The following is a 22,726-nucleotide window of genomic DNA, read 5'->3' as shown; positions in this document are numbered from 1 at the left end:
TTTCTTTCTTCTTACTTTTCTTTCTATCCAAACAAAAGAAAAATTTTCTCCTATTTTCTTTCCATCTATTTTCTCTTCATCCAAACAACATAAAAAAAAAATCAACTTTTCCTTTCATTTTCTTTCCTTCTATTTTCTTTTCTCCCATTTTCTTTCCTTTCATTTTCTATCTTCCATCCAAACAAAGTATTAGGCATACAGTTTAAAAAACATATCTGGCTTATACAGTTATACCCAAAAATATTAAAAATAATAAAACAAAAAAAAAAAACATATCTGGCAAAATCATAATTTCACTCAATTATTTTGAAATAAAATATTGTAATCCCTTATATACAATCCTTCACCCGCAAGTGTTACAACTTACAAGCACTATATAGATCGATGACAAATAATGAAGAGAAGTAGAATTCAATTCAATAGATTAATATGGTGTTTCATTATTTAAATTTAACAAATAATAGTGTGTAATAAAAATGATTTCGTCTTATTCCAACTGAACCTCTTTGTTCCCCCTCCTACTATAATATATGAACGTGATATAACCCGATTATGATATAGAATTGACTAATTAAATGATTCTTAGTTTCTTGGATAATAAATAAAATAAAAAAGATAGACGCACCAGCACACGCGGGGGTACACACAGTTTATAATTACCATCACTCGTTGTTTCATCATTAAAACGCCAAATATTAACAGGAATCCAAATTCATACCACTACATCATGCAATATTTCTTTAGCTTTGAAATGTGCAACAGTAATGTGGTGAAAAAATTGTCAAAAAATCATAATGACCTTTAATCGAATGATTTGAAAGTTCATGCTATTAAACTCCTAACAAATGGTACAAAGCACTTCATCAGTTGCAAATTTGTGACACTCAGGGTCCTTGCAGAAAAACAGTAACTCCGTAAAAAATTAGTCATCTCTCTACCAAGGCCATGAAAGCTGAAAAATCTGAAATCTGAAATCAGAATTCAAAACCTCACAGATAATACTTTCTTTGAAAGAAAAATTGGCTGAAACATTTCTTTGAGTAACATCCAACATTATGTTCCTCTAGATTTAACCGACATACTTGTACAAAACTGAATCCAGGCAAAAAGGTGACTTTTGACCTTTCAAGAAGACTCTGTTTCTGTGCTACCATTGTTTTCTTTAAGAGCCTCAGAATTTTCACTTGCGACTTGCTCCTCTTGCTGTGCTTGCTCAGGCTTTGCAGGTCCCGGACCAGCTGATACCTTCACCATTGATGGTCGCAAAAGTCGGTCACCAAGTTTAAAACCTTTCCTGAATTCTTGGATTATGATGCCATCCTCAAACTCAGTTGAATCCTCGCGCATAATTGCTTCATGTAGCTTTTACAAGTAAATTGCAAATTATAATTTATCAGAAAAATTTATCATGAATATCAATCAGTCTTTCATACCTCTGAAGATCACTACATGAAATATTCAAAGAGACTAATGCATTGCGTTTCATTCAATGAAGTGGCTGATGCAAGCAATTTCAAAGTTCTATAATCTTATAGCAGCCAGCTAAAAATAGTTCTCTAAAAATATGTGTTGAGATTCACATACATAATTTGCTACAATGCTCTCCTTTTTTGGCAATTTTGTCATACAGATTCAGACTCACCAAGTTGGCTCAAAATAATCAAGAATTGCCGAGTTAAAAACGAATCCAGGTCTTCATGAAACCTGAATAAGCTTGATTAAGTGTTTGAAAAAGTTGATTGAATTTCGAGCCAACTGGTTTCTGTGCCTGCATCAATCATGTATGACATCATTATGCCAAAATGCAGAAGAAATGATGGGGCCAACAATATACTTCTAAAACATTGAGATAATTTTCATATAAGGAGAAAAGAACTTCAAAATCCCAGTGATAATCCAAGGAAGACAAATCATATTGAACAAGTCAAACAGAACTCAATATGTTTGGATTAATGGTAAGTAATGCAGTAGAGGAGAATGGAACACAAGGTTGTGTAATGGAACAGGAAAATAGAGTAATTTTTTTTACTTAATTGTTTCAATAAAAAAAATAGGTTCTATCACAAGACACCCAAATCGGGAGGACCAAAAAATTGGAAATTGTAATGGAATCGGGAGGAAATAATTCCGTCACTAACTATTCCATCCTACTAAAATTTAAGCAATTCAAACAATGGAAGCTATTAAAATACCTTGGACTCCATTTTCATCTCAAACCAACAAACCAGACAGGATAAGAGCAAAGTGTCCCCAAATGAAATTGACAATTACACTGGCAAGTGTATGGGTATTTTTTACTAAACTACTAACACAACTTAAATAAATACTAACTGTTTCAAAACTATCCTACTATTAAAAATTTAAAAAGAAAAAAAGAGGGTGGGAGATATTCTATTTTTGGACAAAACATTATCACCTACATGATAATAAGATTTTCTCCTCAATTGAAAAGTCAAATTTGTTTGACATCCTGGGAATAAAAATAAAATAAAATAAAATAAACTGATTACCAACTTACCAATGGATCAAAGGGTTTTCCAACTGTCTTAACTGGTTCAACTCCAAGTGCAGTAAGAATTTCCATGAACTGTTTATATATGCTCTGATAGCTGTTGTTTATTTTCTCCTCTCCTTCTGTCTCCACCTTGATCTGAGTTTTTGCTCTCTCAAAATTATCCAATACAGGCAACAAGCTCTCCATAACTTCCCCCTGTGCATTAGTGACCAGAGAAAGGCGATCTCTCTCGGTTCTCTTCCGGAAATTGTCAAAGTCTGCACTAATCCTTAGAATCCTATCCTTCTCTATTGATAACTCTGCAGATAACGAAGCTATTTTCCTTTCAAGACCTATTTTCTCATCTTCAATGGACTTCAAATATGATTCCAGCTCGGCAACTATGGCTTCATTATTATTAGCTACCGCTTCTTTGTAAGATTGCAGTAACTCTTGCAAGGGTGAAGATTCCTCACTTTCATCAGCCTCACTAACCTCATTATGGCCAGCACTGTCCTCTACATCAACAGCACCATCCTGTTACAAGAGTTCACCAGAAAATTGAGCTAGAACATGGAAAATCAACTAATCCTAAAAACTCTTGACTCATCATTTTCTTTATCCGAGATAATCAAAGTTGCAAATATCAAAGATAGGTATGCATTGTGTGTGATTCTTAGATAAGCTTCTTAAAAGAACAAAACCAGAATATTTTTGTTTTCCTTTTTCAAAATAATCTATCCAACCACAATCTAAAGTTCATAATTTCAGAGTCACAGTTTGCCCAAAATAAATTTGTATTCTGGAACGGTCCAAAATGATAGCTTTCCTCAGGTATCATAAACAATTAAAATAAAACTATCATATATTATCAATTTACCATTGAATATCGCCTCAATTTTATATAGCATCACAAAATGCAAAGTATGATACACACTACTTCAAAGTAAGTCAACATAAAAGTCTCTCATTCCAATACAGTCCTTCTCAAACCAAGAAATTTTGCAATCCAAAATTCAACTAGGTTACAATTTCACCCAACCGCACAAAATTTGAAAGGAAACAAAAAAAGAACTTAAATTTAATTCCAAATTGAAACTCACCTCAAGCTGAAGCTCAGGTTCTTGAACTTGAGGCGAGGCCTCGGTGTCTCCTTCGAAAGCGAAAGGGGCGAACTTCGTGAAGCGCAGGGAAGGAATTGAAGGGAACCGCAAAGTGGTCCTTCTGCGGGTAGCAGTTTGTCTGAAAGAGGGAAAGGCAACGCATGAGGGCTTGGTGGCGGCGGCGGCGGAAGAAGAGGAGGAGCGCGGCGGCAGGATAACTGGCCGGAGAATGGGGGTTCTAAAGACAGTGGCCATTTTGGAGAGGAAAATGAAGATTGAAGAGAGGAAGATAAGGGGAGGGAAGTGAGAAGTGGAACTGTGGAAGGGCAAGTGTTAGCTGTCAGGTGGCGAGTGGGGTAATTACTTTGGAAGACATTGGTGGGTGATGGGGCTCCGTTCGATGGCCACTTGGTATTTCAATCTGACGGTTCCCCTGCCTTCGTTTTGCCTTCTGTTTTATTGGAAGAGAAACCTTGAGAAAGATCTGGAAGGATTAATAACTGCTACTCTGCTACAACAATGAACATCAGTGATAGCTAAAATTTAATAAGTAAAAAATAACAAAGTATGTCATTTTAATTTCTTTCTCCCTGTGTCACCGTTAATAGCCGGTCACCTATAAATTCTCAAAACCTGAAAACCGTATCAACCGTTTCCCTTCCACTTGTAACTTCTTGAGTTTGGTCCCCCCTCTCTTTAAACTCTTGTTTCCTTGTTCTTTTGTCTCTTTCTCTCTCTCTCTCTCTCTCTCTCTCTCTCTCAAGTCTAACTACACTGGGAGCAGAGTGAGATAGTGGAACCAGAGAGAACAACAGGTTCAAGCTCAGATCAACAACAACAATGGCTTCCTCTTCCAAGGACCGTGAGAACTTCGTCTACATAGCTAAGCTAGCTGAGCAAGCTGAACGCTATGATGGTTCTCTCTCTCTCTCTCTCTCTCTCTCTCTCTCTCTGTGTGGACACTGTTTCAGATTCTTCCATTTTATGCTTCATTGCACTTTCATTCATTTCTTCAGCACTTTCCAAAACTACCCACTTTCTCTTTTTTGTTTTTCTTCAAGGACTCCTTTTATCTGATAAAGTTTGTCTTTGCAAAAAAGGTTCACGTTTTTTTTTTTTTTTTTTAATTTTCTTCCCACCCATATGCATTAATTACACTCATACCTCATACTTCACTTTTTACATGCCCACATAGTCATTTATGCAAAAGCCACAAAAAAGAACAAAAATTTGGAATCTTTTTCAAAGTTTGTGCAATGTGTGCAACATGGGGTTGGTGATGCAGAAATGGTGGTGGCCATGAAGAAGGTAGCGAAGCTTGACGTTGAGCTGAGTGTGGAAGAGAGGAACCTGTTCTCTGTTGGGTACAAGAACGTGGTGGGTTCAAGGAGGGCTTCATGGAGGATCCTGTCAAAGATAGAGCAGAAGGAAGAGTCAAGGGGCAATGAGGTAAATGCAAAGCGCATAAGGGAATACATGCACAAGGTGGAGTTGGAGCTCTCGAAAATTTGCAGTGACATTATGATTGTCTTAGATGAGCATCTTATCCCATCCACTAATGTTGCTGAGTCCACTGTTTTTTACTATAAAATGTAATGTAATGCCTTCTTTTTAGTGTGTGTAAAATTTTTTGGCTGGTTTTCGTGTATGTTTGCGTATTAGTTTGTGATATCAATCCATGCCTCTAGAATTGATTCTGTCAGAAGTGAAAATATTTTATTTTATGTGGGAACCACTTTTTAGAGGAGCTAACAAAGTAAATCACTTTTCATCAAAATTAAAATTTTAACTAAATTGGTTCTGCCAAAACTTCTACTTAAGCAGAATTGTTTGTGGTGGAGTGGTTTTTTAAGTTGTTATGTTTTGTTATGTGTTAGATTATGGCAGTTTATGTACTGTTTTTGAGTTTTGGATTTGATGCAGGAAAGGAGACTACTATCGGTATTTAGCGGAATTTAAAGATGGTGATGAGAAAAAAGAGGTGGCAGATCAGTCACTTAAAGCATATGAGGTATTCTATTCACTTAATTAGGTTGGAATGAATTTCCGAATTTCCTTTTTTAGCACAAGATGTAAAATTGAAATGATGTTTATTAGAATATGAGTTGAAGGCAAAGCTTCATAGTCCTGAATTTATCAGAAAAATTGTCATCCTTTCACAGCTTTGTGTTAGAAGGTTAGAGAGATATGATTTCATTTGGAAATGGATTTCCTCATCTGAAAAGTTCAGATGATTTGATCATGTTTTGATTTTTATTAGATTCTCTTATCATCCCATACTTGGACTCCTCATTAATGGTTAATAGTGAACATCAAAATAGGACCAAGTCATGTGAAATCTTCACGAGAGGATCCATTTCCGATTCATCCGCATTTTGGCTCATAAGATCCTGCCACTTGGGATTACCTTGTACACCATGCTTTAATTAAGGCTTGAGTTTATCTGAACGTTTTTGTGTTTATATTGAAATATTGAATTAGGTATGATGTAATTGGCGTATGATATGAATTAATCCTCTGCAAATTTGAAGTTACTTTCAACGTTTTTATTGATCTATGCTATTTGCCTGATTAGGGAACTCCACACGTTTGTTTATTTAACTTTGCAACTAGTACTGAATTCACTTTTCTTTATGCATTATGAGGGTGTGGTCCATATGTTAATCTTTCATAATTTTCTCAAGTTGTTTGGCTGTTATGGAACTGACGCTGCCCCCTCCCCGAACAACAGCAAGAGTCAAGAGATTCTTTTGTTTCTCCCCAATGAACCTTTTGCTTAGCTAGTTGATATCTTCTAGACCGAAGTAGGACTTCACATGATACAGAAAGCTATTTGCAGTCTCAGAAAATCAAGCTCCGATTATACTGATGGAATGAGTAAACTACCTCTGTTTGGGAGGCAGATTAGGTGTAAGAGACGTGATAGTTTCTATGCCAAGTTTTCATATTTTTATGCTAATGGAAATTAATCTTCAATCCAGAAATTTTCAGGTAGAGAGTTGGCAAACATTATCAGTGGTGCACCGCTATGTTTCTAACTACCTAAGTAGAATCACTTGTAACATTATCAAACATACATTAGAAGCTCATTTTCCTCTACATCAACCTTGATTATACTTTCAATTCCCCATTCATATTTTTTGCTTATTGGAGAAGGTTGGATGTTCTTCATTTTCCTTCTGCTTAAGTTTGATCTGTTTAATTGAGTGCACTGAGCCACCATAAGATTTGCAGTTAACAGTTATAAGTTAATTTAGTATTTGGGTATATTTCTTAAATCTGTATTGGTTGGAAATATTTGCAAGTCCATTCATCAGGCTTACTTCTTGTCATAATTGTTGGAGTTTGCACCAGCTTTTCATTTCATGCTATGTTTGTCTGGGTTCTTTTCTTGTTCCCAAACAAGGTCGTATTTCAAATTATTCGTGAATAACGGAGAAAGCTTCACAACTTTCAGCACTGAAGACTGAAACTATTGAGTTAACGATTATTTGCAGGCAGCTGCTACAACTGCCGAGAGTGAATTACCACCTACGCATCCTATCCGACTGGGTCTAATTCTAAATTTCTCAGTGTTTTATTATGAGATAATGAATTCACCTGAAAGGTATAGTGAAATTGCTCTGCTTATGAGAACAAACAAAAGTAGTGGCAGATTCTTATGTTGTCTATCTTTGTTTCTCCAGGGCATGCCACCTTGCGAAACAAGCCTTTGATGATGCTGTTTTGGAGCTGGATTCCCTGAATGAGGACTCTTACAAGGACAGTACCTTGATCATGCAACTTTTAAGAGACAACCTTACTTTGTGGACTTCTGATGTCCCAGAAGATAGTGGTAAGACATATCCTTATACATACATAGGACTGTAGGAGTTGTGTTATTTGTGCCGATTCTTATCTTGTACATTGAGCTGAGTAGCTGACATACACCCTTATATGTCGGTCCCATACCCCAATTAATGGTGGAAGAGTGTGTGTTGGCTTCATATACCAGGCAAAATAAGTGCGCAAAAGATTTCTCGATACATAGCCGTAACACAGTTTCCATTTATTTACAATGTTTTGCACAACCTGTCTTTTGAGATGCAAAGGACATCTAGATTTCTAACATTGCTAAACCTATTAAATTTATATCACTTCTTGCATCATATCTGAAAATCTTTTAATTAGAAGGTAGAATCTAGTTTTGGCCTTTATCGACATTTTCAAATAAGGCCTTTTCCTTCTGAGGCTCCAGTTAGTAGAGTCAAGAGTGGATCTGGGGGAGGGTAGTCTTCTAGGTAGAGGTAGAGAGATATCCAAGAAAACTTTAGAGGAAATTATTAAAAGAGATATAAATGTGAATGATTTAAACCCATATATGATTTATGAATATGATAAAACATTTAGACATCATTCGTTTCATGTAACCAACCCCATCTATTGAGACAATGCTTAAAGAGTGATGCTGCTTTCAATACTTATTTATGTGGCCTTGATAATTTTTATTTTACGCCTTTGAAGCATAAACTTTTATCGGTGCTTAATTATAGTTACTTTGTCATAACTTTTTAAACTTGCATTTTCAGATGATCAAAAGTTGGAAAGCACAGCCAAGGGTGGTCAAGCAGAAGATGAGGTTGGCTGCTAAATAGTTTGTTCTTGTCAACTTTGGGTGATGCACCTCACAAACATTCATTGAGTTAATTGTTATTTTAGCTTGAGAGAACATTTGAATCATTGCTATTGTTGGCTAAGTCTTCTTAAGTTTCTGCAACAAACAACCCTATTGATTTGGAACACATTGTGATTCCACTTTTTTTTTTCTGCTTTGTTATAAATTAAATTGGTTGATACCACCAAAGATTAGCCCTTGAAAAATTTTATCATGATGAGCCTGTCCTAATATTCAGATAGGTAGCATAATAGTTAGACTATTAGAGCCTGTCCTAATTTGTGCAATACAGTATTAACGTAGTGAAAAAAAAAATATTTTTTAAGTTAAAAAGAAGAGTGGTGCAAGAAAAGGATTTTGAATAAACAAAAAAGAAAAGTATAACATAATTTAAGTTTAGTGCATTACAATAGGCTACTAAAAAAAAATGTTATAAATCAACTTGGATTAGTCTAGTGGTTAATTCATTAGTCTGTTTTAATAAGTGTTAGGAGTTTGAATTTTATCTTGTGCATGTACAGTGAAAAATCAAGAAAAAAAAGAATATAATCATATTTAATCACTGTGATCAAGCTTTTGCTGCTAGATTTCTCTTTTTTTTTTCTAATTGATTTTTTATGTATGAAATTTTTTTTTAAATCACAATAGAGCCTCTTTCTTTTAAAAATATTTATTTTTTCTCGCACTCAGAATGTTTCAAGTTGTAGAACCCAACAGAAATGAAAAATGGCATAAGTCTGATTTTTTCAAACTGAACAGGTCATCATAAGGTGGTAACATGGGAAAAAAAACATAAGTTGGTAATAAACCTGAAAAGTACAAGCCATATTTTAGAAATATCAAGGCCAACCAAGAAAGTGTGCAAATTTCATAGTTAATAAAAGGGCTAAATGATAAATCAGAAATTAACAATCCAGAAAAGTCTTCAATATATACGTGGTAGGCAGGGAAACTGTTGAAATTTGAAACCTCTTTATGAGAAAATGTCCTTGTAATAGAAATCATGATATTTATACTATATCATTCCTAGGATCTTAGGTGAAATTAGCTCACCCCATATTGCATTTGATCAAAAATTCATTATTAGTGAAAAATTAGGCCACGTCAGATTCCATTTTGATCAAAATAATGTCCAATAGTTACCAAAATAGAAAAATAATGATATCAAATGTCACTGCACTAATATCTTCAATAGATCTGTTGCAGCCTCAGCTATGCTAATTCGAAGCGTCGCCAATGAATTCGTCCTCATGAGGTCCTAAGCTTTTTTTCCTCACAAATTCATGGCATTAAACAACATTTCTCTTCCCAACTCAGCATTGTGATTGAAGAATTTCAAGGGCTGTCAAAGAACCAATTATATGAGGCTGCAGAGGCCTATTTAGGAAGCAAAGGCACCCTCTCAGTGTTACCATGGTACAAAGAGTTTTAGGAAAGAAACGAAGAATTATTTAGAAAAGTATTATTTTTATTATTCATATTTTTTCATCTGTGATTACAAGATTCTTACCAATATATAGACCAAGAGTACGCTAAGAGTACATTGATTTTTTTTTCTAATCTTTCTTTGATATTTTCCTGATTTTGTTTCCTAATTATGATATTCTAATAATCAGCTCATAGAGTTAAAGCAGGAAAATCTGAAGATGATAAGAGACTCGCATTCGTCATTAATAAAAACCAAGAAGTATGTGATGATTTCGATGGAGTCAAAGTGAGGTGGAAGCTTGTCTGTAATGTATACAGATACCATAATAGTATGAGCGAAAACTGAGACCAGAAATAAGGTCTTATGAGCTAAGCTTTCACAGGAAACACAAAGAGAAGATCTTGAATTCTTACTTGCCTTATGTGTTGGAAAGAGGAAAAGCCATCAAAGAAGGTAACTTGGTTGCCAAGCTTCACAAACATGAATGTGAAGGTTATTGGAAAAGAGAAGCTATGAATTTCAATCACCCCATAAGTTTCAAGACAATTGCAATTGATTCTAAGCTTAAAAAGGAAATAATTGATGATTTGGACAAGTTTTTGAATGGCAAAGAGTTCTATGAAAAAACTGGGAGAGCTTGGAAAAGAGAGTACTTGCTTTATGGTCCTCCAGGGACCGGCAAGTCTAGCCTCATCACGGCCATGGCCAATTATCTTAACTATGATATCTATGATCTAGATCTCGCTGGTGTAGATGACAATTTGGACTTGAAGAATCTAATGCTTCGGATGAATAACCTTTCCTTACTTGTTGTGGAAGATATTGATTGCAGTATAGAGCTGCAGAACAGAGAAGAAGGAGAAGAAAATAAGGTTTGCAATTTTTATTTCATTATATAATTACTCATTTTTGGTAATGAAGAATGAAATAATTGATAATTTCAACAGGTAACACTTCCAGGGCTATTGAATGCAACAGATGGTCTATGGTCATGCTGCAACGAGGAACGAATCATCGTGTTCACGACAAATCATAAAGAGAGGCTTGATCCTACTCTTCCAAGGCCTGGAAGAATGGACATGCACATTCACTTGTCATACTGCACTTTCTCTGCTTTTAAACAATTGGCATTCAACTACCTTGGAATCTCACATCACAATCTCTTTCAAGAGATTGAAGGGCTCTTAGGAGAAGTGCGGGTTACTCCAGCAGAAATTGCAGAAGAACTAACAAAAAAAGATCAATTTCAAAGAGCCCTTGCAAGAATTTGTCAATTTCTTGCATAACAAGGTACTAATGTCGGTGTCTTGGGAGAGTTCCTGTGACAGCCGATCACAAGAAAGCCAAAGCTCGTTCGCACATAAAGGCAGTAGACAGAGTTGGGTTGGCCGAGGCCGGAGGAGCAGATAGGTGTCGGTAGTGTAATTAACCTTAGTGCTAACGACCCTCTTCAAGAGCTTGTCAGCTTTCTTGAATCACAAGAAACCAATAATGCTATTCATGAATGTTGTTCATGACTTGTGTATGTAAGTTTTGATTTTGGAGGTAAAAAAATAGAGTAATGCTACACATCCAACTCTTTTTATGAATTAAGTCCAACCAAATTAAATAATAAGACTTGAAATAATGCTAACTATAAGTCTATAATTGATTTTTGTTATGTTAGACCAATTTAATTAGATTTGATTAATAAAAAGTCTTGGATATGTATTATTTAAAAAGATGAGACTTGGAGGTGTAAAGTTTTAAGTTCCTTTCAAGGATATTAAATTCATAGGAAAAGTTTAGTGTTACTTTGATTTTGCCATGTCATTACGTTTTTAACGCTTTAATTTTGCGCTACGAAAGTCACGATCTTATATATATATATATATAGTGTGTGTTGCCTTGGGATAAAATTTTCATAAATTTGATCTCTAATATGTGTAAAAATTCTTTTTATGCAATTTTTTTAAAAAAATTAGAGAAAAAGACAAATAGGTTATTGACTTTTTGTTCTGTTGATATTTAAGTCATTGACGATTTGAAAATGAATTTAAGTTCCTGACATTTTTAAAATTTGGATATATCGATCCTTTATATTTGGTCTGTTAGACCCAACGGAAAAATCAAACGTGACTCTGTTCTATTGACCTAGTTGATACGGATGCAGACGTGAAAGAGTTTTTAAAATGGGACAAATTAAACTTAGGAATCGATGTGTCCAGATTTTAAAAAAGTTAGGAACTTAAATATATTTTTAAATATTTAGGGACTTAAAAATGTCTGCAGATAAAAAAATCAGGGATCGATTTGTCATTTTCTCTTTTTAAAACGAAAACAACCTCATGTAAACCAGATATTAGAAAATTTCTTTGATACAATCATCAAATAGAAAAAAAAGTAGTCATTTGTTTAATTTGAACAATGTATTTTAATTTAAACTAGAATGAGACCCGCGCATTGTAAGATCCAGAACCTTTGAAAAGTCTTTTTATGATCAAGTCTCAAATCATATGGTTATTTATAGCCTTAATTTCAGAAATTATTTTATTAAAGATAATTAAGGCAAGTTTCGATTTATTGAATTTGAGATAAGTTATGATTATTATCCAATTTTATAATTATTGGATTATTTTCTATATTTGAATTATAAAGTTGATAGTTATGAAATAATAAGGATTTTATACGATTTGGATTAGATAAGTAATATTTTAAATATTACTTTTGCTATTTTGGAAAAATGAAGAAAGTAAGTATATTATTTCTAATTATTTGATTTGGACATTTTATTAAAAGTAATTTGTAAAAAATTGATGAGCAAGTAGTATTTTCTATATACCTCTAGTGTTGGATTTAATTTGGGTTTCAATTACCATATTATTCCCAACTTTATTTGAAATTACCAAAATGCCCCTAACCCTAATTTTATTCAAAAATCCTAACCCTAAAACCCTGACCCAGTACCCGTTTCCCCTCTCTGAACCAGCAGCAGCAGCTGCTGCCCTCTAACCTAAACACACACACAGTATCTGAAGGAAAAGAAAGGGAAGGTAGAATCAGGAAAAAGAAGAAGGGGGGAAGGGGGCTTATACCGCCGTTCAGCTTGCCGCCACTATGTCACACCTTGCCGCCGTGCCTCACGCCTCGCTGCCATCATCCTCGCGGGCATGGAGGAAGCCTTTCTACTGCCAATGCTGCCAGTGAAGGCGACGCCGTCGCGTCAGAGCTCAGGCGAGAGGGAGAAGGTCGCGAAGGAGGAGGGAACCGCGCTGTTCTGCTCCGCCGTCGCCACTGAAGCTGCACCCAGTCCCTAGTCGCCACCGCGCCAAACACAGGAGTGGCCGCCGTCGCTGCAGAGGAGTCGCGTGGCCACCGTCGCATCCTCGCACACAGAGAGAGGGATGCGCGAAAGGGGACCCTTTTTCGCCGCTGTCGTGCCGTGAGCGCCGATTCGGTGTTTGCCGCCGCCGAGCTTCCATAGCCGCCGCGTTTCACCGCGGTTGAGGGCGTTTTCATCGTCGCACCTTGGCCGACGGCATTGCCGATTTGCTGCTCCGCGGTGCCTAGCTGGAGCTCCTGTTGCTGATGCCGGAGATCGGTGGTTGCCGGAAAACACCACTATTGTTGTTGCCAAAGGAGGGAGAAGCCGTGCCGCTGTTCTGGCCGCCGGAGCTTCTGGCCGAGCCTCAACCGCCGGGAACGCCACTGCCACCACCGAGCTCCACTGCCAGTAAGGCTTTTAAGTTGAGTTTCCCTTCTGTTGAGTTTCCTGGAACTTCATCGTCGCTGCGTGTGGTCCAGATCACCGCTGCTGCTTGGGGCTGACTGCCGGGGGCCACCACCCAACCGGTTCAGAGGACGCCCCGGTTCAGTTCAGCCGTTCTCTCTTAGTTTCAGTAAGTATTCCTGTTTTGAGAGCCTCGCTTTAGTATTTTGTTGTGTATGGTTAATGAATGAGTTCTGATAGCGTGGGGTCGAGTCCTGATTATTGTATGCTGCGATTAATGTCGCTATGGTTATTGCGGATGTGGCTTGAAGCTGAGGTTGCGGTTGTTGATGATTTCGGGTTGAGGCAGAAAGGACTCTGTGACGCGTTTGAGTTATGGAATTCACGTTTTGAGTTAGGGGCGCTTTCCGAAAACTATAGTTATTATCAGAATTATTAAATATTGATACTGATGTGAGATATGGTGTATTTAGTGATTGTATCTATCTTATGTATTATTTGATTGACTCGAATGATTATGGATGTGTGTTTGGCTGAATTGTTGTGCGGCTTTGTGAAATGTAATATTTTGAAGTGATTCTTTAAAGATTTGAAATCTGAGTTTAATCCCTTGAGGATTGATTTGATTTGAGTCAATTATTTGATGATGTGAAAAGTCGAATACACTTTTGAATTCAGCCTGGTTTACTTTAATTGACTTGATCTTGGACAAATGATTTGTTACTGAACCGTTTCTTTAAAGCTTTAGAAATGAGTTAAATCAGTTGATATTGAGTTGACTTTGAAATGGTTTTCTTGAGATATGCCACTGAGGCGACTGTTGGATTTAGCTTGCTTTGAATTGATTTCTGGTTTTGAGCTGTTGAAAAGGAATGAGAAACGGTTTAGTTGGGACCTGAACCGGGTGGCAAAAGTTCAAGTTTTAGGGGAGGTGCTGCCGAAATTTTTACAAAATCCTAGTCTTGTTTAAAAAGTTATTTAAAAAGGATTGGATTTGAGAAGTTGTATTATTTGATTTATTAAGAGAATATTTATATTTTCAAGCTTAATTTATTTAGTGAACTTTATGCCTTGAGTTTGACTTATTTAGAAATGAACTATTTTTACCGTTTGAATCACTGAAGGAGAGAATGATGCTCTAATATTGATTTCAATATAAAAAGGAGCTTTTAGTGATTTCAAAGGAATCTAGACTTTTGATTGAGTAATTAAGTTTGAGGCATTTTGGAAGAGTTAGAAAAATGGATTCCAAAAAGAAACCTGAAAGTGGTTTGATTCAAATGAACCGGTTCCTTTTCAAATGAGTTGATTTTTGGACCGGGTTGGAACTTGTGATTTTGTATGGTCGGTTTCATAATAAATTCAGTTTTATTTACTTGAACCGAGAATCCATGATTTTAAGAGTTTCAATGAATTTTAAGGAATTGATATAGGTTGACCTTCCCTAAAGACTTGGGACACTGCCGAGAAACTTTTGTTATAAAATCCCATTGTTGTATGGGTGATTTTGAATACTTTGAAATAAATCCTTAAGTTGCCATGGTTTTGGAAGTTTTGGAAAGAGAATGCCGAGAGTGGCTTTGTTTTAAACAAGGAACTCATTTTGAGTAAATTTGGCTTATGAGCCTGAGATGATTTGAGAAATGAGATCTTTAAAGCCAAGGCTGAAAAGAGTTAAAATTTGATTTCAAAGTGAAATGGCTTGAGAAAAGTGATTTGTGGCTTAAATGCCGGTTTTATGAATTTGATGATGTTGAATGGTTGAAGTGTTGTTTTGTTATGGGCCGGAATGGCTGTGTATGATTATGAATATTGGCTGGTTCTGGATTGAACCGTGAGCCGAAATGGCTGTGTATGATATTGATTTATGGCTGATTGCCGAATGAGTTATGGGCCGTATGGCTGACTATGAATTATGAATTTAAGCCGTATGGCTGAGATGGATGTTGATCGATGGCTGGAACTGAATGAATATATGCTTGAGATACCTGGGTAGTAGCAAGGGTTGTGGTTCGTCCCACTTGCTCCAGGTCAGAGACTATGACGCCTGGGTAGTAGCGGTAGTAGTGGTGATTTCACTCGCTCCAGGTTGAGCTTTTAAACACCCGCCTGGGTAGTAGCCGCAGTAGTGGTTATTCCACTGGCTCTAGGTTGAGCGGGTAGTAGCAATGGGGTTGTAGCTCAAACCTACTTGCTCCGCGATGGGTGTTTCTGTCCATGGTTAGCTACCAGGACGTGTCGGGTTGGCTACATAACCGAAAGATGATATCATCAGCCACTAGGGACAGGCATGCATCATATGCATCTATGTGACATTGTTTGGGTGTGCATATTATACTTGGTTTGCCTATGTGATTAATTGCTAACCGTTCTACTTGCAATAACTGTTTGTTTGTGCTTGCATCTTTCTATTTGTGTTTGCTACTGGGACTCTGTTGGACTGTGGTGATTGGTTGTTGTTGGATTGTTTGGGCCTAGGGCCGTGGTTGGAATGAGATGAATTGATGGTTGATTTCGGTTTTGTGTTTCTGGTTTGGAATAAAATATGAAAGGCTATTTTGGTTCCGCATAGATAAACCGTTTGAAAGGCTTTTGAATTTTTGAAAATTGGACGGTTCTTCTTTCAGAAAATATTTCCGTCTTTACTTTTATTGTAAACCGTTGTTTTTGAAAAGAGGCATAAGACAGTTATTAATCACTGCTGCGGTTATCTTCACGTATCCTATTACAGTAATTCCCAAAAACCCTCTACTGAGAACCCTTTCGAGGATGATATTCTCACCCCCCTACATTTTTCCCCTTTTAGGACATGGGCACAGAAGTTACGAAGATTTTATTTAGTTGTTGTTGAGATGCTCTGTATTGCTTTAGATTATTTATTGTACCCTCGCCTGTATCTTGATATATTCTGTAAGAGGATTAGAGATTGTATTGGTTAATGCTTATAATATAATATATATATATATATATATATATATATATGGATGTATCCTTTATGAGTTTTTGTAAGTTGTATGGTATCTATGGATATATGTTATCGAACGAAAGTATTTTTGGAAGCGGTATTGCGGTTTAAAGTTTTAAACAGGCTCATATTTTAGTATTAAATAATATAAAAGTCATCGTAATGTCCGAGCTATCGGAGTCGCGCAGCCGGAAGTGTGAGCTTTGGTAGTTAGGGTGTTACATTATGGTATCAGAGCGGTCTTTCCTATAGAGCCTGAGAAATGGACCGACTATGCTTTAGTTGCATACTCTGAGTGTCTATCATGCAATAGTCTTATCGAATGACGAGAATTAGAGCTTTATACACATGACGATCTATTGATTAACACCGTTAGTCTTGCATTGCATAATTCTTGGTATTAAGTTTGGCCGGCTTAATACTAGTGAATTATGTATATGAGAGCACTAATGGGTTATCATAGATGATATACGAGTTTTGAGTAAAGCGAATTGCGAGTTTGGGAACGTTAGAAACTATTTCTCGAGGCTATTCAGTTGTGTCTTGAATTCTGTTCGAGTCGACCTGTTCCTTCATGTCCTAACTTGAAGTCCTTGTTTGCTAATCCTTTTGAAAAGTAGTTTGATTCTTCAATTCTATTCCTCTATTCCTATGCATTCTTGTTTGATCTTAATTGCATATGCTTGTTTGCAATCATTGTTACATCTATCTTTCTCTGTTTGAGTTCTTCTTGATTCACGTAATCTTTGATATAGCTTTGAACTTGTCTTAATGCGCTGTGCCTTTTAACTCCTGATTTTGAGTACATTCTTAGAGAAATTGTTGATTCAGTTTTTCTCTTATTTGATAGTGATCACAGCCAATTTTGAGATTTTTATGAAAATTGCTGTTGAATAGATGTATACTTATCTATATGTGAATCTTTGAAGATTTCTTATACAGTTTAATAACTATTTATCTCTAATACCTCGCATGTACTTTTACTGGTTTACGGAACTACACTTACTTTAAAAGTAAATTGACTTTCTAGTAATTCTACTATAGCTCCAGTGCACATCTTCATTTGGTTATGTATTTGGATATTTTTCAAAATTTTGAAAAGAAAGGATTTACCACTTTTGTCTCGGTTGAGTTTCGTTTGATAAACTTTACTTAATTCATTTTTATTTGAGTTTGATTTAGCATACTACATGGCTTATGCCATTGTTGTTCTTTTGAAAATGTTGGACTCATGGCTTTCTTCTTATGAGCGAACTTGTTCTCTCTTAAGCTTTCCATCTCCATGAATGTCATGCTTGACCTTGTTTTTAACTGATCTCTTACATCTTGTGAGCATTACTATTGATCTTGGTTTTTCCAACCTTGTGAATCTCATTCTTATGTGAGTTAGTTTGATTCGTTTCAAAATAGTGCATCGTTTATTCTCTCATTGTCTTTACAAGAGTTTTTAGTCAAAGATTTATCCTTGGGAAATTACTAATGATTGGGTTGTATTTTCCTATGACTTTCGTATTCTTTTGAATCAATTGAAATCTTGTTTGATGCCTCATGCCTAGTGGATCTTGTTTGAACTATCTTGATTTAAGATCCTTTCTGGTATGGCTTAACTCCTTTTAAGTACATTCTAATCTCCTTGAATATCCTTCTGAGATGGTGATTTCAAGAACACTTTTGGAGTCTTGTTTTGAATTTTTTAAAGAAGTTTTGAATTCTCTTTAAAGTAGTTCTAAACTAAATTTATTTTTCAACTGCTTGATTGTAATGGAAACCATCGTTCAACTTTGACAAAGTTATTTTAAAATGGCATGCGCTATTTTAAATGAGGTTTTGGAAAGCTTCCTTGTTTAGTGGAAATCGGTTCGTTTGTAACGCACTACTTATTTCCTTTACCAAATTGTAAGCAAATTTTTACTTCGGAGTTTCTTTTCTAAAAAGAGTTTAACTTCCTCTTTCGTACTTGCTATAAATGTTATACACGCTTGTTTGAATATGAAATTTTGAGAATTTTGAACAAGCATTTGATTACTTCCGAGTTTTTATGAACTGCTTTTGGTTAAGTTGTGCATCTAATTATCTTTCTAAAATATTTGAGGAAATATTTTAGCTCTTAGCCAAAGTTGTGTGCATTTGTTTTTGGAACTCTACAAAATCTACTTCAACATGAAATTGTATTGAAGTAAAGCCACATTTATGCTTTTGCTACTCTCTTGAAGAATGTTTGTTGTTTAACTTTTCTTCTAGACTGCAAAGTGGTTTTTCCGCAAGTTTTCGACTCTTTCATGAACAATGTATCCGAAAGTATTTGTAATCGTGCTCTTGAGTTCTGTGAGCTTTGTCGTGGGTTCGAGATATTCTTTCCTGTAAACCTCCTACTTCTTCGACTCAATTTGAATTTGTTTCGAACTAAGGCGCTGGTTCTCTTCTTATTGGTCCTATTGCATTTCTTGGATCCAAGGGTTATCTTTGAAGTTGTCAATTGATTTATTTATAGCAAACTTCATTGCTTGAGCGTCTTTGTTTATCTGGGAATTGGATACATTCTCTTAAATCATGAGCATTATCCTTGATATTGTTTCTCCGTTCTAAATCTTGTATCCTTCTGAGTAGACTCGAGAATTGTTTGATATCACGTGCGACTTGTAGACGTATACGTAACGCGATGCGTTAGTTCTTTAAGACGTGATATGTGTATATGGAAGGTGAAGCAGTATGTGTGTAACGTTATGATGAGTTGTGGGTATTTTGTCCCTTGCAAACGAGCTTGCGGGTGTTAGGCTTATGATTGGCTATGAGGTTGAAAAGTGCTTGACGAAGTTGGAAAGTTGAAGCCTTGAGGTTGATATGAGATTAGTGTGTGGATGTTAAGCATGCCGTTTTAACCCCATCATGTTTTATAGCCTTCGATGCCTTGCTTTACTATCACATGTTTGAACCATGTCATCTTTGCTTTGTGAACGCCTATCTTGATTTGCACCCTATTTTGGCACCTCAAGTTTTTGTGAGGCATTGAAATCATATGACCTTGTGCATTGAGCCTATCTTATAACGTTTGCTTCACAATCACACTCCTGCCTTTGTATCTTTATGCATACCACCATCCAAGTATTTGAAAACCGTATATATGTTTATATGTTGAGATATTTTTGCTTCTTCCTTAAATGTGTTCAAGGATAAACTGTTATGAGATTTCTTTCGTTTTGTATCAATTTTCGAGGACGAAAATTTTTATAAGGTGGGTAGAATGCAAGACCCAGAACCTTTGAAAAGTCTTTTTATGATCAAGTCTCAAATCATATGGTTATTTATAGCCTTAATTTCAGAAATTATTTTATTAAAGGTAATTAAGGCAAGTTTCGATTTATTGAATTTGAGATAAGTTATGATTATTATCCAATTTTATAATTATTGGATTATTTTCTATATTTGAATTATAAAGTTGATAGTTATGAAATAATAAGGATTTTATACGATTTGGATTAGATAAGTAATATTTTAAATATTACTATTGCTATTTTGGAAAAATGAAGAAAGTAAGTATATTATTTCTAATTATTTGATTTGGACATTTTATTAAAAGTAATTTGTAAAAAATTGACGAGCAAGTAGTATTTTCTATATACCTCTAGTGTTGGATTTAATTTGGGTTTCAATTACCATATTATTCCCAACTTTATTTGACATTACCAAAATGCCCCTAACCCTAATTTTATTCAAAAACTCTAACCCTAAGACCCTGACCCAGTACCCGTTTCCCCTCTCTGAACTAGCAGCAGCAGCTGCTGCCCTCTAACCTAAACACACACACACAGTATCTGAAGGAAAAGAAAGGGAAGGTAGAATCGGGAAAAAGAAGAAGGGGGGAAGGAGGCTTATACTGCCGTGCCTCACGCCTCGCCGCCATCATCCTCGCGGGCATGGAGGAAGCCTTTCTACTGCCAATGCTGCCCGTGAAGGCGACACCGTCACGTCAGAGCTCAGGCGAGAGGGAGAAGGTCGTGAAGGAGGAGGGAACCGCGCTGTTCTGCTCCGCCGTCGCCACTGAAGCTGCACCCAGTCCCTAGTCGCCGCCGCGCCAAACACAGGAGTGGCCGCCGTCGCTACAGAGGAGTCGCGTGGCCACCGTCGCATCCTCGCGCACAGAGAGAGGGATGCGCGAAAGGGGACCCTTTTCCGCCGCTGTCGTGCCGTGAGCGCCGATTCGGTGTTTGCCGCCACCGAGCTTCCATAGCCGCCGCGTTTCACCGCGGTTGAGGGCGTCTTCATCGTCGCACCTTGGCCGACGGCATTGCCGATTTGCTGCTCTGCGGTGCCTAGCTGGAGCTCCTGTTGCTGATGCCGGAGATCGGTGGTTGCCGGAAAACACCACTATTGTTGTTGCCGAAGGAGGGAGAAGCCGTGCCGCTGTTCTGGCCGCCGGAGCTTCTGGCCGAGCCTCAACCGCCGGGAACGCCGCTGCTGCCACCGAGCTCCACTGCCAGTAAGGCTTTTAAGTTGAGTTTTCCTTCTGTTGAGTTTCCTGGAACTTCATCGTCGCTGCGTGTGGTTCAGATCACCGCTGCTGCTTGGGGCTGACTGCCGGGGGCCACCACCCAACCGGTTCAGAGGGCTCTGTGGTTCAGTTCAACCGTTCTCTCTTAGTTTCAGTAAGTATTCCTGTTTTGAGAGCCTCGCGTTAGTATTTTGTTGTGTATGGTTAATGAATGAGTTCTGATAGCGTGGGATCGAGTCCTGATTATTGTATGCTGCGATTAATGTCGCTATGGTTATTGCGGATGTGGCTTGAAGCTGAGGTTGCGGTTGTTGATGATTTCGGGTTGAGGCGGAAAGGACTCTGTGACGCGTTTGAGTTATGGAATTCGCGTTTTGAGATAGGGGCACTTTTCGAAAACTATAGTTTATTATTGGAATTATTACATATGGATACTGATGTGAGATATGGTGTATTTAGTGATTTATCTGCCTTATGTATTATTTGATTGACTCGAATGATTATGGATGTTTGTTTGGTTGAATTGTTGTGCAGCTTTGTGAAATGTAATGTTTTGAAGTGATTCTTTAAAGATTTGAAATCTGAGTTTAATCCATTGAGGATTGATTTGATTTGAGTCAATTATTTGATGATGTGAAAAGTCAAATGCACTTTTAAATTCAGCCTGGTTTACTTTAATTGACTTGATCTTGGACAAATGATTTGTTACTGAACCGTTTCTTTAAAGCTTTGGAAATGAGTTAAATCGGTTGATATTGAGTTGACTTTGAAATGGTTTTCTTGAGATATGCCACTGAGGCGACTGTTGGATTTATCTTGCTTTGAATTGATTTATGGTTTTGAGCTGTTGAAAAGGAATGAGAAACGGTTTAGTTGGGACCCGAACCGGGTGGCAAAAGTTCAAGTTTTAGGGGAGGTGCTGCCGAAATTTCTACAAAATCCTAGTCTTGTTTAAAAAGTTATTTAAAAAGGATTGGATTTGAGAAGTTGTATTATTTGATTTATTAAGATAATATTTATATTTTCAAGCTTAATTTATTTAGTGAACTTTATGCCTTGAGTTTGACTTATTTAGAAATGAACTATTTTTACCGTTTGAATCACTGAAGGAGAGAATGATGCTCTAATATTGATTTCAATATAAAAAGGAGCTTTTAGTGATTTCAAAGGAATCTAGACTTTTGATTGAGTAATTAAGTTTGAGGCATTTTGGAAGAGTTAGAAAAATGGATTCCAAAAAGAAACCTGAAAGTGGTTTGATTCAAATGAACCGGTTCCTTTTCAAATGAGTTGATTTTTGGACCGGGTTGGAACTTGTGATTTTGTATGGTCGGTTTCATAATAAATTCAGTTTTATTTACTTGAACCGAGAATCCATGATTTTAAGAGTTTCAATGAATTTTAAGGAATTGATATAGGTTGACCTTCCCTAAAGACTTGGGACACTGCCGAGAAACTTTTGTTATAAAATTCCATTGTTGTATGGGTGATTTTGAATACTTTGAAATAAATCCTTAAGTTGCCATGGTTTTGGAAGTTTTGGAAAGAGAATGCCGAGAGTGGCTTTGTTTTAAACAAGGAACTCACTTTGAGTAAATTCAGCTTATGAGCCTGAGATGATTTGAGAAATGAGATCTTTAAAGCCAAGGCTGAAAAGAGTTGAAATTTGATTTCAAAGTGAAATGGCTTGAGAAAAGTGATTTGTGGCTTAAATGCCGGTTTTATGAATTTGTTGATGTTGAATGGTTGAAGTGCTGTTTTGTTATGGGCCGGAATGGCTGTGTATGATTATGAATATTGGCTGGTTTTGGATTGAACCGTGAGCCGAAATGGCTGTGTATAATATTGATTTATGGCTGATTGCTGAATGAGTTATGGGCCGT

At 36.6% G+C, this 22,726-nt stretch overlaps 3 protein-coding genes across 4 annotated transcripts; 2 read left to right on the top strand and 1 right to left on the bottom strand.

Annotated features, from left to right (window-relative positions):
* Positions 1-778: 778 nt before the first annotated feature.
* Positions 779-4,156, bottom strand: LOC107612574 (uncharacterized). 2 transcript variants are annotated; one of them, XM_088496478.1, is made up of 3 exons: positions 3,598-4,156; positions 2,519-3,031; positions 779-1,362 (listed from the first exon to the last, which is right to left on the bottom strand). In XM_088496478.1, exons 1-3 carry the CDS (start codon positions 3,850-3,852, stop codon positions 1,126-1,128), a joined length of 1,005 nt encoding a protein of 334 aa, XP_088352604.1. In that variant the 5' UTR covers positions 3,853-4,156; the 3' UTR covers positions 779-1,125. The 2 variants fall into 2 exon arrangements, with proteins under 2 accessions (XP_088352604.1, XP_088352605.1); XM_088496479.1 differs by having other exon boundaries at positions 779-1,768; positions 3,598-4,119.
* A 93-nt stretch (positions 4,157-4,249) lies between these two features.
* LOC107612575 (14-3-3-like protein D) lies at positions 4,250-8,440 on the top strand. The gene is made up of 6 exons (XM_016314264.3): positions 4,250-4,513; positions 4,883-5,189; positions 5,521-5,608; positions 7,095-7,204; positions 7,284-7,432; positions 8,166-8,440. Exons 1-6 carry the CDS (start codon positions 4,438-4,440, stop codon positions 8,225-8,227), a joined length of 792 nt encoding a protein of 263 aa, XP_016169750.1. The 5' UTR covers positions 4,250-4,437; the 3' UTR covers positions 8,228-8,440.
* Positions 8,441-10,026: 1,586 nt separating this feature from the next.
* Positions 10,027-11,089, top strand: LOC107610828 (AAA-ATPase At3g50940-like). The gene is made up of 2 exons (XM_016312823.3): positions 10,027-10,552; positions 10,628-11,089. The coding sequence occupies exons 1-2, from the start codon at positions 10,193-10,195 to the stop codon at positions 10,964-10,966; spliced, it is 699 nt and encodes a 232-aa protein (XP_016168309.2). The 5' UTR covers positions 10,027-10,192; the 3' UTR covers positions 10,967-11,089.
* The last annotated feature ends 11,637 nt before the right edge of the window (positions 11,090-22,726 follow it).

Source organism: Arachis ipaensis, chromosome B8 (genome assembly GCF_059453495.1).
Source record: "Arachis ipaensis isolate K30076 ecotype BB chromosome B8, ASM5945349v1, whole genome shotgun sequence".
Taxonomy (NCBI): domain Eukaryota; kingdom Viridiplantae; phylum Streptophyta; class Magnoliopsida; order Fabales; family Fabaceae; genus Arachis; species Arachis ipaensis.
This window is presented reverse-complemented; position numbering and strand designations above follow the sequence as displayed.